Here is a 16,821-nt window from a genome sequence, read left to right as displayed (position 1 = left end):
CGAAGGACTCGAACCCACAATCGGGTAATTAGAAGTCAAACGACTTATCCATTAGGCTACAGGTGCTCTGTTGTTGAGAAAATTGTGGCTCTCTCATTACAAACTAGATCAACCGTCCAGAATACGGGATGCAATGAAAAGCTGGAGCGGGACAGTGCATACCCCACTAATAAGCCAGCAATGATATTCCACCACGTAAGCCAAGTTCAAAACTGATTTCGAGTACAGGCTGGCACAGCTCATTCACGTCGACGGCCAGTATATAAGCGGATTTGAGATCCCATTTCCCCAGGCGGGAAAAGAAAACAGTTGTCTTCTTCTTCTTCTCCGATGAGAAAAAGACTGTCACAGGAAAAATTTTTTTTCCTCTTCTCAGTTTCTCTCTCTCTAGAAACTTCATCTCCATAAACAGAAAGAGTCAAATCAGTTCATTCTCTTGAACTCACCGATTCAAGGCAATCCAGAGAGAGAGAGAATCAAGAAACTGAGTGGAGTTGAGTTGAAGATGAGAGATCATTCAGCATCATCATCACCAAAAGGAGAAGAAATCATGAATTTACTAGAGATAAACTTAATCTCAGCACAAGGATTAAAACAACCATCAAGTAATTTAGGTAAACGTTTTCAAACCTATGCAATTACATACATAGATCCATCATTCAAATTACGAACAAGAATTGACAAAATCGGTTCTGAAAATCCAACTTGGAACGATAAGTTCTTCTTTAAAGTTCCGTCTAATTTCGTCTCATTAGAGAATTCAGCCATTTCGATTGAGATTTATTCTGTTGGGGTTATTAAAGATCAATTGATCGGTACTGTTCGGTTTTTGATTAATAATGATCGGAGATTAGGGTTGAGTAATGGTAAGGGGAAAGCGAGTGGAATTCCGTTTTTTACTGCTCTTCAGATCCGGAGGCCACTGAGTGGGAGGTTTTTTGGTGTGCTGAATGTTGGATTTATTATGGTGAATGATGAGGATTTGATTAAATCGCCGGCGTTGATTGGAGTGAGTGGAATCGGTTTTCGTGATTTGATGGGGGTGAATCGGAATGGGAATGGGAAGGAGAAGAAACCTCCAAGGAACCGGAAGAGTAATAAAGAGAACGAAAATCAAGAAAACTCTGGTAGTGGTGGTGGTGGCGGTGGAGGTGGTGGTGGTGATTCGTCTGATGCTGATTCAACTTGTTCTTCGAGTTCGAATTTGTTTGGTTCTTCTTCGATTTTGAAAGATCTGAATTGGAGGAAAGATTTGTTGATGATGGGGAAGAATCGGAGATTATCTGAAGGTGGAGTAAGATTATGTGGATTAATGGGGTTTCAGAGGAAGATTCATTTGAGTCCGTCGGATCAGAATCTCTATGCTTCATCAACTTCTTTTGATGATGATCATTCTAACTAAAATGTTTTCTGCTTCCCGGAAGAAGATTGCTTTCATTACACTCCGTTTTGATTCCGGTGTTCAGATGTGGATGAATTAAACGGTTGTGATCATTATTTTGAGATTCGTTTTAGACGGTGAGATCACCAGGTATATCATGATTCAGTGTTCAGTATGTTGATGATGAATCAACGGTTGTGATGTCATCACCTGATTGAGTTTTTTCTAGTAGGGTATTGATTTTAGAACAGCGTGTGAAATGTGATGAAAATGAACGGCGCCGATGCTTGTAGTATCCTTTTTGATGTTTCAGGGGAGATAGAGAACGAAAAGCACTACTTTTACACGTTTTTGATTAAAATGAATGTGATGAGATGAACGGTGGTGATGCTTGTATTATCATTTCTGATGTTTTACTGGAGGTAGAGAATGAAAAGCACTGTTTAGTGACTAGGACTCTAGCTTGTGAAATCTGTCTCTCATCAGTCTCACGTACTTTGTAGTAATCTTCTGTACTCAAGAAAATGTAGCTTCAAAATTATAGTAATGAACAAAATGTGGCTTCATTTTTTGGTCCCAGATGGAAGGCTGATTTTGGGCACCTCTTAATGTGATCTGCAACCCCTATTCATTTTTCAGGTCCAAGCAAAGTGACTACCCACGCTTATGTTAATTTTCAATTAGTTACTCGTCCTATATTGTTACCCTTTGTGGAATTTTGTAATCCTGCAAACTGCAACAAATAGATACACAAAATATCTAAAGTGAGTAGTCAATGTCTTTGGACTTCAAATGCAAAAAAATATTTGTACAAAGATTTTTCCCTCCCACAAATTGTGCCAAACATGTCTCTATTGGAATATTTCTAGCTGTACAAAGATGAGTTGCTAGATAGGGAAAATGAGCTCTGCCTTCTCTCCTCTACCGGCTTTTCTTTTTTCTCCGACTAACTCCCTGCTTTTATCTTGTCTGCTTCCCTCAACGGTCGTCTCAACGGCTAGTTTTCGCCGGATGCAACCACCGGAATTCATCCAATGATACCCAAAATTCATTCTAATCAATGCTACTGCAACTGCATTGATCAATCTCACAACATTACTACTAGGAATACTAGGAATACAATCACCCCAGCAATCACTCAAGAGGAGAAGATGAAAATCGACTCGAGAATCACAAGTATCCCAAATTATGGTGAAATCACAAAATTCACAGAAATCACAGTAATCACGTACATCACATACATCACATGCATACACCACCCACAATACACTCATCACCTACATCGCTGAAATCACTGCTTTCCAAATTAGTCCTGGTACTACCGCTGTTATTCAATTCACCTCTGAGATTTCTACAATCTCCCCAATCACCTCCACTGCTCTCCTGGAACCTAGACATCTGTGGAATACCAAATACTTTAACCTTAATCACAAGCCAATCAAGGATATCAAATTGAATATGTTCAGGTTTGGCTCATCTGAGAGCATCATACACTTTGATAATGATATTCTCTACCTACAAATCTACACAACTAACCTTCACAGTAGAAGAGATAATCCAGAGCAATGCAAAGTTAGCCCTCCTTTCAGAGCTCAACTCTCTCCCATTGTCTTGGATAAGCTTCTATCAAGTGCAGATTATAAAGCCTTTTTTACCAATCTGAATATCTTTCTGGGGACTGAAATCTATTCTGGTATGTTACTTCACCTCTATTTTCTAGATATTGGAATTTGTCAGCTTAATCCTACAGGTAACAGTTATCCTCATTTTTCTAATCTATGGATCATAGTCTGTAAACTATCAAGTAAGCAAACCCATCACATATTACAGAAAAATCTATACATAAGACCAACCCTACATATCTACCCTGCAATTCAGCATACCAACCCTGACAAAACCAATTTCTATGATAAAACTCAATTCATAGATAGCCAGAAACTCCAGATCACAATCTCAAACATCTCATCCAATAAAATAAACCACACAACCACATTCATTCAACCATAAACTTAAACTTTGTTTCCATAATAAGCATAAATACCACCATGTTTTCAAAAACCCATTGTCTGGAACATCACCATAAAACCCACCAAAAAGCTAAAATTGAAAATACTTACAATACCAAAGCTTTGGAGATGTGCACCTCATGGCTCTGCTTCTGGTGCATCTCCAGACCCCCACCCCCCCCCCCCCCCCCCCCCCCCTCCAACCTCCCCTGCTCTCTTCTGTGCAGCTGCATGTTCCTACTCATTGGCTTCTGGTGCAGATGTTCTCCTTGGAGCGGAATAGTTCCCACCATCACTTGGTTGGGCCATTGGAAGCACTTCATCCTCAACAATCTCATATGGCTCTGTAATCTCCCAGGACCAAAAATTGCAATGTTATAAACATCCTCAGCCAGCTGCCGCATCACGGGGGGCATCATAAACATGTTGGAAAAAATCACAACATCATTGGGGAGAAGAAGGGAATCATTTTCATGGATCCTAGCCTTGCTGGCCTCTGGAACTGGAGCAGAAAAAAATCTCTGCCTAGCACCACCACACAAAATCTGCTGATCTCCAACAAGAACCACTTCTTCATTAACAACAAAACGACCTTTGTCATGATGCAATGCATACAATACCCAGCCTTCCTTCACCCCCTGAGTTGAGGATGAGATACCCGTTGCGGCCCTTGTGCTTCATCACCTCTTGGGACGCCAGAACAACTTCTACCATCAACCCTCCCCTCATTGCCATCATTAGCACCACTTGCAACTTCATGCATGTCAATATCTGGAGACTCACTACTACTACTTACTTCTATCACCTATCAAATTGGAGGAAATTACTAGCTATCAGATTACAAAAAGCAGCAAACATTCCTTCCTACAGACAAGAAAAACAAAATCTGAAACTAATCTTTATCTATTTGACATGAATGTCAAAAGCCAGTACCTGTTTATCTTCCAATCCGATTTTGGGCTTCTTGTTTGCTAGACCATCATCTGCCGATCTTCGTCCACTCTTAGTGGGGAGTATGTCCAAATTCTGATAAGCAACTTGATTATTCTTCGACATCGAATTTATGGGTTAAGGAGTTCTTGGAAATTCCAGGTCTGGAAATTTATACTACATTCTCCACAGACGATTATATGGCTGGCAAGACCAACAAATATAACATCCCAACCATCAATTACTCATCCTAGAGATTGGTTGCGCTGGATCATGCGGAGATATACTCTCATTGGGTGGATGCAACTTCATAACTTACGTTATTCAAGTTTATTGGATAATACGAGGCGACAACCAACACTTGGAAGTTACTACAAGGGATTGAATCTGATTCGGATTCGGTTTCCCCTGAACCCGCTTTTGGAGCAACAACTCGACCCGCTAAGGGACCCAAACTTCAGGAGCAAGCCCAAAACTGATGCAGGGTGTAAGGTAAAAAAGATCACGTGCCACAGGTATGATCTCACACAAACCTTGAGCCAAACTTAGTACTCTATCATTACTTCTGCCACTAAAGTTATTCTCCTTGGAAACAAAATGCAATTTCAACATAAGGGAATATTAAAGTACATAGGTTTAGCCTGGCCTCCACCTCTTATACACATGACAAGTCACCCTCATAAGAACTCAATCAGTACACATAACCTAAGTCACCATCACCATGGGAAGTACATACCTATCACATGGAAGATATTTAACTTTGACTGTCTAGACAAAAGTCTGAATAAAACCAAATTGTACCTTATCAGTGACCAAAAATCTTATTTATATTGCCATGCTTATCATACATATCTGGCAAATTGCTTTGGTTCAAGTCTTTTTGACAGGTACTACTCCAAAGGATTTCTAGTAGTCAACTTCATCAACCTTCCCAGCTCTACCAAGGATCCACTCAGCTGGAATATAGGGTCTTGCACATGGTTACTAGCTTACTGGTTACTGGCCTTCAACTCAGCTAACCTTTGCTATCATCCTAAACAACCTGGACAACTGCAACAAAACAACAACTTGTACTATCTGAACTCCACTGATCAAAACTTCAAAATTCAAATTAAAGTTCACCACTACAATACAACCTTTCCCTCCAATATCAACACCCTCTCTCATACTTATTTCAAATACAATCTTCCCAATATAACTCTCATTATTCACCCTTCCATGGCCTCCTCTTCAGGAACTAAGAATACTAAAAATATAGACAAACTTGTGAAGCAAATGAACTCCTCCCTTAACAAACCTGAGGATTTATTCCCAAAAGTTTTCATAAACCAGGAAAATGTCATACCAAAGAAAAAGAAAGTCTGGAAATGGGTTTTCATTGGAAGATATTGCAGCACAATCTCACACGAAACAAGAGTTATATCCAAATTCATTAACAACAACTGGGAGATTAGAAGGAATGCAGATGTCTCTTTATGGAAGAAGAGAAGGAATTACTATTCAATCAGGCTGAACAGTATTGAGGACTACAAAGTGTTCAGAAAAGAAGGAACAAGATGCATCTTTGACAAGCTTATAGTACTCACTGAAGTTCCAACCTCAGGACCAGATTACATTGATGAAACAAACTTCTACAAAGTCTGGATCTGGATGTTAATGAAAAGAATCCCAACTCACATCATACCTGACATAAGAAATCTAATCAGACCAGCTGGTATCTATCAAGACTCTAAGAAAGCTTATGGAAGAGATGATGATGAAAAGAATCTTGAAGTCCTCCTCACCATAGATGTAACCAGAGCCTTAAAGTATGGTATTGATGCTTATGAGGATGCTAATACTTCATACTGGTTGGAACTTGCTTATGCTCTCACTGGTATCACTTTCTGCAAGGTTTGTAGAATTCTTGATCACCCTGGCCCTCTATGCATTGAAGAAGAAGAGGAGTCCCAGAAAACCCCCACTAATCAGTACACCTCCACCTCCAGAAATCTTTATCCATCTACACCCACCACCCCTTCCTCATTCAATACTAGCAACACCCCAGCCAGTACCCCCAAAAAACCACCTCATATCCATCATTATACTGATAAGGCTGCTGCAGTAGAGTTTTCTATCAAAATGAGAATTGCTCAACAGAAAATCCTCATACAAAACTCTTATGAGGAACTTGATGGCTCTCCACAATATCTAATCTTCCAAGATGGTTTAGATCATCCAATCACTGGAGACATCCCTACTACCAACCCTGAGGTTGTTGCCTGCCAAAAGAAACACAAGAAGTTTGTGGAAAGCAGCAGGAACAAAGAGTCAAATTTGAAAAAGAAAGGCAACATTAAGGCTGCTGCAAGAAAGAAAAATACAACCAGTTCCAACCCAATTGATTTAGAAGAAACAATTGACCCTACAACCATCTTTCTAAAAATCAACAATAACAATTCTCACATCAGCACAAACATCACTTCAAACAATACCCTCAATAACCTTCCCACCCTAGCTGATATTCAACAACAGATAATGGAGGATTTTAACAATCAGAAAAAGCTCCTCTGGGAAAGAAGGAAATCATAATTTAAGCTCAAAGGAGTTGATGTTCAACATCATCCTCAGCTGGTTGATCCCAAGAGAAAACTGTACAACTTTCCTGTTTACCCTGATCACCAAGCTTTGCAATGGAATCAACACCAACTATAAAAAAAGGAGTAATATGCAGACTAACCAAATGGAATATGACCATATGACTGAAGGAAAAACTAGCAATCTGGAAGGAGTCAACCATTCAACATCTCTCAGGTAAAACTCACTCAATCCTACATTCTCCTTTATCACAATGCCATGCTTGCCTTATTCATTATGCTTAAATTACTTTGGATTGAACTAGACTTACTTGATAAAAGTTTCATCACTTTCTCCTAGGCTACAGAATCACCATCTTTAGTTACCCAATCATATCCTACTTTTGGCAATTTTACTCCATTATAGCTTGGAACTGCCAAGGCTTAGGACAAGCAAATACTAGTAGACACCTAAATAGAATGTTAAACAAACATAATACTTACATTTTCTTCTTATCTGAAACTAAGCAACAGTCTAGAAACCTTAAGAAAATCCTGGGTAACATAGGTGTCACCAATTTTTGGTTTGTTGAACCTAAAGGTAAAGACAAAACAGCTGGAGGCTTAGCTCTTGCCTGGAAAACTAATCTAGATGTCATTATTGAGGACTTCTCTGACCACCATATTAGTGTCATCATCCACCCTTCGCATGGAGATCCTTGGTTATTTACAGGTTTCTATGGTAACCCTTATACTACCTGCGAAAAGCTCAATTCTTGGAAGATGATTGAAAATACTTGTGCTTCTTAATCCTTGCCTTGGTTAATCATGGGTGACTTCAACTTTGTCCTTCATGAGCATGAGAAGTATAGTCAACATCCTATAGATCAAGCTGAAGCTGACATATTCCTGCAAAAAATTGAAGAAGCTAATCTTACTGACTTGAGCTACACTGAATGTCCATTCACCTGGACCAACAGAAGAACGGTTATCCAACTCACATAACAGAGATTAGATAGAGGCCTAGATAATGAAGCTTGGATGGAGCTTCAACCCAATCCTACCATCTCCAACCTCACTGCCATTGGTTCTGATCATAACCCTATCATTCTCAATACCAACCCTTTCTGGAATCATGGTCAAATCCCATTCAAATTCTTTGCCCCTTGGCTCAACCATACAGATCATAGCTGAATGTTGGAAAGGCCATCACAAAGGCTCTCTAGCCATAAAAATAGCCAGGAAACTCAGAGATGTGAAAGTTAGGCTAAAGAAATGGAATAAAGAAGTATATGATAATATCAATACCAACTTAGAAAAGAGCATACAACATCTGGATTGGATAACTAAACATCAGTTCAACTCTACAAGGGGAAAGGATATTAAAGAAGCAAGACTTCAAGTGGAACATTGACAACAGGTAGAAGAATCTTTCTGGAAGACTAAGAGCAGAGACCAACATATCAAACTTGGGGACAAAAATACTGGTTACTTTCACCTTGCAGCCAAGAAAAGATATAAAAGAAACAAAATTGACTCCATACAAAAGGAGGATGGTACTTGGGTTCATGACAACAGTGAGATCACTCATACTTTCACAACTCACTTTGCCAACATGGCAACTGCTGAAACCATTACTCTCAACCCCTTCATCATAAACCTCATTCCCACCATCATAACTCATCAAGAGAATCAAAACCTCACTAGGATTCCCGAGGCCTGGAAATCAAAAATATAGTTTTCAGCATGGCTGGAGACAAAGCCCCAGGCCCTAATGGTTTCCCTCCAAATTTATTTGAAGCCAACTAGGAAATTATTGGAGAAGATATCACAACCATGGTTCAACAATTCTTCACCTTTGGATACATCCTAAAAGAAATGAACTCAACCTTCATATCCCTCATACCCAAAATAGAAAACCCCACTACCCCTTCTCAATTCAGACCCATCTCCCTGTGCAACACCACTTACAAAATCATCTCCAAACTTCTTGCCCAAAGACTGAAACCCCTATTACCTAAAATAATATCCCCATTCCAATCAGCCTTTATCCATGGAAGACAAATCTCTGACAACATTGCCATAACACATGAAATAATTCAACACATGAATACCAGAAGAGGGAAAAAGGGAGCAATGGCACTATGGGCATAAAAATTGACATGGCCAAAGCTTTTGACAGAGTCAATTGGGAATTCCTACTACAAGTCTTATCTCAAATGAGATTCAATCCTCAATGGTGCAATTTAATTCACCAATACATATCTACCACCAGTATGGCTGTCTTGGTTAATAGATCACCAGGAAATTTTTTCAAACCCTCCAGGGGCTTAAGACAAGGAGATCCCTTATCCCCATATATATTCTTATTATGCATGGAAGCTCTTTCTAGATACCTGACACATGCTTAAAACCAACATAAAATTCAAGGAATCAAGATTTGCAAGGATGCTCCATCCATCAACCACCTACTGTTTACTGATGACTGCATGATTTTCTGCAAAACCAACATGCAAGAATGCAACAACCTAATCAAAATATTTCAAGAATTTGGGCAGTCTTCAGGTCATCTAATAAACTTCTCCAAGTCTGGAATTTTCTTCAGCAAGAATATTGCACCTGAAATAGCAGACAACATCAGTAATACTATGAAAGTCCAAAGGATCAATCCTTCTGATAAATATCTGGGATCCCCTATGTTCACCACCAAGAGTAAGATACAAGCCTTCAAACCTTGTGTTGACAAGCTGAGATTCAGATTTGCTGGATGAAAGACAAACCTCTCAACTGCTGGGAAACTAACCATGACCCAATCTGTCACATCTACTTCCAGTATCTACCAAATGAACTGCTTCAAAATACCAAAAACCACTTGCAATGAGTTCAATGCCATTCAAAGAGATTTCTTCTGGAACAAAGAACAAGACAAATCTAAAGGTCTACACCACATTGCTTGGGATGCTGTAAACAAACCCAAAGAGTTAGGAGTCCTGGGATTCAAGAACATGAAACTTTTCAACTTGGATATGCTCACTAGAATAGCCTGGAGACTAATTATGGAAACAGATTCCCTATGGAGCAGCACCATGAAGGCTTCCCATTTCCCAGCTACTGAAGTTATTAGAATGGACACCAAGCCCAATACTAATGATTCTTGGATTTGGAAAGGAATTCTGGAAGGCATATCCTTAATTCAGCAGAACTACATTAAAAAAATTGGTAATGGGAACCACATTTACATCTGGGAAGACATATGGATCAACAATACCTCTGACAGAATACCCAAACCCACCTTCTGCCCAGATAACCTCATAACAGTAAATCAACTTTTCAATACCCAAGGAGAATGGGACAATAACATCTTAAGCCAATGGTTCACTCCACAAATCCAACAACTCATTCTCCAAACACCCCATTCTCCAAATGAGCAGGATGAAATCCAATGGGCTCTCACCCCCAACAACAAGTTTTCTGTCAAATCCCTATATGACAAACAGATCCAAGACAAATATGCTAGTGATAATCAGATAGCCCCTTGGAGTCAAATCTGGGGGATTGATACAAACCCATCCATCCATATTTTCATCTGGAAATGTGCCCATGGTATTCTCCCAACTAATGCCAAGACAACAAGCATCCTGAGATACATTGATCCCATGTGCTCCTTCTGTAAAAATGGTGCTGAAGATATAACACATGTTCTATTAACTTGTCCTGCTTCCTATGAAGTTTGGAAGAAGCTTTTTGGAGATCAACACCAACTCTTCTCCTCCTACAACTCTTTTCATAATTGGTTCAACAACTTGTTTCAGGCAGATAATCAATATGCCAGTTGGAATACAACTTATGCCACAATCTGCTGGTTTATCTGGAAAGCCAGATGCGACTGGATTTTTCAAAAAATTATCCCCTCTGCCTCAACTACCACAAGAGAAATTACTCATCACCTATGCAACCACTCCAGAGTGCACCATAAACCATGGAACATCCTTAATAACCCTTATTACCAGCCTAAAAACACTCATTCCCCTCCTGATAATTACAGTCAGCACAGGCATATCTCATATAAATTTAGAATCACTATTAGCATGCGTATTACCCCAGCTGACCCATGTCATGTTAATAGTGATTTTCAACCCTATACTAACTTCTCCTTTGTTGCAATGTCCCTTACAGGTCAATGCATGGGAACAAGAAACTTCAAAGACTACACCACTGGAATCATAGGAGATGAAAGAAAAAGTAGAGGAGCTAAACTTGCTCTGACATGGGGGAAGACTATGCGGCAAACAAACATCAACTTTGCTGCAAAAACAGAAGAAGTTCTACAAGCTATCAAAAAAGGTTACCAACTGGAAGTTCAAAATCGTTTCACAGGAAAGAGAAATCAAAGCCAGGACAACAACAACATCTATGCTCCAATTGATTTCGTCTTAGGGAAGCTCACCAAAGTTACTACTCAGCAAACCCATGCTGCTATCAATTTAGCCAGACTAGCTAGGAAATCTACCTTATTTTCTGACTCTACCTGGAGAGGAACAAATTTACATACAATCGTGCAAGTTTTACAGAATTCCACAAACAATTACCCACGGGATTAATGCAATAATGGTGATTATCTTTTGGGGGTATATCTGATGCTCGAGATAGCTCAGATAATATCCATGATGAGTGGGTTGCTTGTCTAAGCACCTATACTATTTTCTTATAAAAAAAATGTCCCTAATCTTAATTTCTATGTTCTCTCCTGTCTCTATCTCTCAATGTAGGTTTTCTTTTCTTTATCATTTTTTCTTCATCCTTTTTTCTTTTTTTGTGTGTGATTAAGTTTGACTGATTTTTTAGGGACCATGGTTTTTTTTGAGGGGACCATGGTTTATTAGGCCACCTTCCCTATAGTTATATGGGGTGCCCTAAAGTGTTGAAATGACTAACCTACTCTTAACCTAATTTAATTTAAAACCAACCTAATAACCACCTATATATATAACCACCACTTCCTCCCACCACCACCGCCCACTAGCGCCGATTACCACCACCAACCACCGATTACCACCACCTCCCACCACCGCCGGTTACCACCACCACCACCTCCGATTATCACCACCACCAACCACCGATTACCACCACCACCTCCGATTACCAACACCACCAACCAGCACCACCTCTATATATATAGCTTAATTTAAAACATTAACAAAGATATTCTCACAAACCCATTACTTGTCATTCGTTTTTGGTTGAATAAATGAGAATTAATCATCAAAATGAGTTGAAAATGGAAGTTGCAGAGAGGTTTAATGGAGGTTTTTTTTCAGAGAAAAGTTCGGTTACGTCGCAAAAAACAAGTCTCAGCCGAACTTTTAGTTCGGTTACGGCGCAAAACGTTCGGTTTCGTCGCAAAAATTTCAGTTATCACGAATTAATTTTTTCTTAACCGAACTCAGAGTTCGGTTGATTCGCAAAAAATACTTTTAACCGAACTCCTTGTATTAGCACAACACAAATCCATAAGTTCGGTTCCTTCGCAAAATAAGGATATCACCGAACTTTAAGTTCGGTTGGTAGAGCAGTTTGATATGTAACCGAACACACAGGATGTACCCAAACAAATTGTTAAATTTAAAGTTTGGTTATCTACCATTTCATACTAGGTAACCGAATATAGTTCTGTAACTTTGGTTTTTTTTTTTTTTTTTTTTTTTGGTGAGTTCGGTTAGATACGTTTTTGGATAAAAGTTTGCGAACCAACCGAACTTCTAGACCCTAAAGTTCGGTTACATTGCGGGCAAACCGAACATTACACTATATGACCAAAACCTCCATTAACGAGCGAGTTCGGTAACCTGCTTGTTTGGAAAACGTAACCGAACTACACTTTCAGGTAACCGAAGTGGCCAAAATCTACATAAAAAATTTCATTTTTTTGAAAGTTTGGAGCAATTAAACCAACATTATCTAAGTTTGAAGCATACCTGATAACCCAAATGCTCTTCATTTGGTGGTGGTTGGTAAAATCCATCGTTTTCATCTTGAGATTGAGTTTGGGGTAAAATACAATCACCATCTAAGAAATAACTCATATCCGAATCATTGTGAAGATTAACAAATACTTTAGGAGAGGAAGGAGATGAAGATTCAGATGTGCTATCATCAATTGAATCATCACTTGAATACTCAAGATTAGTGAACTCAAAAAAAAAAATTATTTTCCATGTTTTTCTTCTTCATCTTCTCTAACTTTACTCTCTCAATAATTCTTCTTCATGTCCAATGGGCTGAACTCAGCTGATCAGCCCATTGGGCATGAAGTGCAAGAGTAGTGGATGTCACAAATGTAGTGATGACAGAACAGAGCTTGCTTCTTCCTCAGTGGCATTGCGTGCATCCCATTACATAGTTTTATAATCAAACTGCTGGTTGATAATCCGGGACTTTTTATCAGGTTTGTACTTCGCAGTCCTTTAGCCATTGCTGTCCATTCCAAAAAAGAAAATGATGCAATCACCGTAGATGCAAGAAAATGGTGCTAGAGGTGTCAAACAGGCCAGGCCAGCCAGGATCTGGACTGGCCCGACCAGTTTAAACAGGCCAGGCCAGCCAGGATCTGGACTGGCCCGACCAGTTTAAACAGGCCAAAGCCTGGCCCGATCCGTAATAAATCAGGCCCTTACCTGCCTGTGGCCTGTGAAAGTCCGGCCCAGTACAAGCCTGCCAGGCTAGACCTGGAAAGCCTGCCTATTAGTTTTAGTCGATTAAAAAAATTCAAATGGTGTTGAGTTTCGATCACGTGATCTACCCTCCGAAAATGAGAAGCACCTTAAACCAACTAATCCACACGTCTTTATATGTTTAAGTACACATTCAGAATTATTTGTAGGTAATTATCATCTTTTCTGTTTTGGAAACCATTTATCAACCTAATCAACTGATAATAATTTCATTATGAGATTTTATTCCATTATAATTAAGATTCTATTACCATTATTTTTCCTTAATTAGCGTGAGGTCAATTGGAAAAACAAGGGAGTCACCTAACTAATTAAATTGTTATCAATTCTAATTCAAACTAAAATTAAGGTAATTAATAGTAATTATCCCGTTAAAGACTTAATTATCTTTCCCGTTATATTTTCTCAATATATGTGAAATCAAGTTTTGTTTCTTAAAAATTCCCTTGAAATTAAATGACGACATTAATTATCGCACAATTATTCGTAATTTAGTTTCTATATATATATATATCAATCTAATTTTAACACTTACAAACATCCTATATACGACACAAATCTATTATCTTCATTATCTAAAATTTCCTTAAGTTTCCTCCAATCTCTCCGATATACTAGCAATTGATTTCGAGTTTCCTTATTAGTGGTTTAATTTTGGTAAAGGTTAGATGTTTAATTTCCTTGTTTAGTTAATTGATTTTTGTTAACTTATAAATGTTTTTATTTTCTTGGCATAATTACTGATATTAGTACTTAATATTCGTCCATTTAGATTTTTGTTTTTGTATGATGGATAATAATATGACACCTAGAGAAATTAGAATTTTAGACCCAGAAAACTTAAATTTGGAGAAGATGAGTTAGAATTAGGCAATGAAAATGGAATCCAAGAAGAAAATCAAGAACCACCTGTTGTAGGTACACAAAGAAAAGAAAGGGAACTTAGGTCCGATGTATGGAAAAATTTTGATAGGGTAAAAAAGTTACATCAAGGAGCTATGAAAAAAAGAGCTATTTGTAAAATTTGTAAATGTGAATTTGCCGGTGATCCCAGTGCTGGTAATAGTCATTTAAAAAGGCACATGCAGACCAAACATTCTAACGGAAATGACGCTACACAGTCACAAATAAATGTTGGTACTAGTTCTATATCAAGTTTCAAATACTTCCAAAAATCAATGAGGGAGGGATTAGCCATATACGTAGTAGGAGCAGAACAACCTTTTATTTTTGCTGCAGATGCTAGATTAGAAAGATGGATCAAAAATTATGTTCAACCAGGATTTTCTAGTGTTTCCTTTCTATGTTCGATAAATATTTCATTATTTAGTTGTTTCCTTCCATTTATTTTCTATTAATTGTCCTAATAAAATTGGAAATTCCTGATATATTGACCTTTAAATATGCCAAGTTGCCAACGTCTTTGTCAGCTTATAGCAACCATACATTAAAGAGTTTCCTAATTTCCCGCCTTCCTTAAATAAATAATGGATTGTTTGACCTTACGATATGTAAATTGATTTGATATAATATATCAATTGACAAATTAGACATAAATAAAACGCTGCCCAACTGGTTTGGGTCATTGATATATGAGCACGAGGTAATGAGTTCGAAACACTATGGATATATTTTTTCAAAAGAAAGGGGTCATACTTTAACTGGCTAGCCTGGCCAGGCCTGAACCGGACAAAATTAAAACAGGCCTGGCTCAGGCTCAGGCTGGGCTCATTTAATAGGATCCAGGCCAGGCTTGGCCTGGCCAGCTTTATTGACAGGCCGACCCCGTCCAGACTGCAGGCCAGGCTAGGCCAATCAGAGGCAGGCCAGGCCAGGCCGGCCTGTTTGACACCTCTAAATGGTGCATCCACATAAGTTGCAAGCACCATATTCATGTGTACCCTGGCAAAGTTCAAAGTTGAGTCATTCCTCGCCATTCTTTGCGGTTGCATATAGTCTAATACTCCAAGAGACAACTAACTTAGGGTACATTCTTGGCCTCAAGAGGGTACCTTAATTAGTAAGTGGCATATTCCAACTTGCCACTTTAGAAAGTTTGCTCCTCAACCAATAAAAAGCCTCAAGAAGAACGGTTAAAGGTAGAAGAAGATTTTCAAATAAAAAGCTCGAAAGTCTAGTGTTTGGGCATGACAAAAGACTATTAGTGGAACATGTTCAAGAATACTTTGGGAGAGCATATCCTAAAATCTTAATCCTATTCCCTTAATAGAACAGACCAAGAAAGAAAAGAAAAAAAAAAGAGAAAGGGTTTCAATGGAAAATCTGGTTTTGATCTTTGTACAACCCCACAATCACAAACTATAAAAAGTTGGAGATTTTGATGTAACATGACATTAGGATTAGGACAAAGATTTTATTAAGATGTAATTAGCACTCAAAAATATAATTTTGTGATTATGAAAGGGGTTTAGAAGCAACAAATTTATAGTGGCACCAGATTGGTTGGAAAGTAGGGCAAAAGCCACTATCTTACTCCACTTTTTGAAATTTGATTGACTCCTCTGCAACTATCCAACACGTGTGTTAAAGTTCAAAGTGGCACTTGAGATTAGTTGCATTTTCAACCCTAAATCTCATTTCACAATAGCTAATCAAAAAAAAAAAAAAAAAAACTTCAATGTGAGACACAAAGTATTTTCCAAAAATAAAAAATAAATAAAAAATGTCCAAGAGATTGACAGATTTCTGTTTACAGAGTTGACCTCCAACTCCGATTTCAAATATGATAGTCAGCTCTAGTCACCTGAGCTGAATGGTTCAACTTCAAATATGATAGTCAGCTCCAATCACCTGAGCTAATTCAGATTGTTTATATTAAGAAGAGGATATTGATGTAGGATATTTGTATGGGGACCAAAGTATTTTTACCATTGATTTGGGTCTGGTGGACCATCTTGTAAAATCGGTGCATGTTCCAAAACGTGAAAAAACTATGCGTGCTGGAATGGTTGGTGCATGTCCTTGGAAGCCTAATGAAACCCAAGGCTCGACTCTCGTGGTGGTCCATCGTCACTTGGAAAGTTGGAAGGGCTGCTCATGGAAGTTCGGTTGGTGTCGGCCACCAGGGTACAATATTTCACTTTCATGCGCTCAAAATCTAACCCTTTAACATGATGGTTTCACACTCTCACGCTTCCATGATCTCAAAACGCAAAAACTTCTAGTGAAATTCATGCTAGACTTATGACATAAACATT

The 16,821-nt window shown here is 38.5% G+C and overlaps 1 protein-coding gene across 1 annotated transcript; it reads left to right on the top strand.

Moving 5' to 3' along the window:
• The first annotated feature begins 305 nt into the window (after nucleotides 1-305).
• LOC113323406 lies at nucleotides 306-1,976 on the top strand. Its single transcript, XM_026571706.1, has one exon. It carries the CDS (start codon nucleotides 506-508, stop codon nucleotides 1,400-1,402), a length of 897 nt encoding a protein of 298 aa, XP_026427491.1. The 5' UTR covers nucleotides 306-505; the 3' UTR covers nucleotides 1,403-1,976.
• The last annotated feature ends 14,845 nt before the right edge of the window (nucleotides 1,977-16,821 follow it).

This window comes from Papaver somniferum, chromosome 11 (genome assembly GCF_003573695.1).
Source record: "Papaver somniferum cultivar HN1 chromosome 11, ASM357369v1, whole genome shotgun sequence".
NCBI lineage: Eukaryota > Viridiplantae > Streptophyta > Magnoliopsida > Ranunculales > Papaveraceae > Papaver > Papaver somniferum.
Note: the sequence above shows the minus strand (reverse complement) of the source record. Positions and strands in the feature narration are given on the sequence as shown.

Excerpts from the sequence above, each read along its gene's own strand:
- LOC113323406 (XM_026571706.1), top strand. The coding sequence starts at position 506 with ATGAGAGATCATTCAGCATCATCATCACCAAAAGGAGAAGAAATCATG.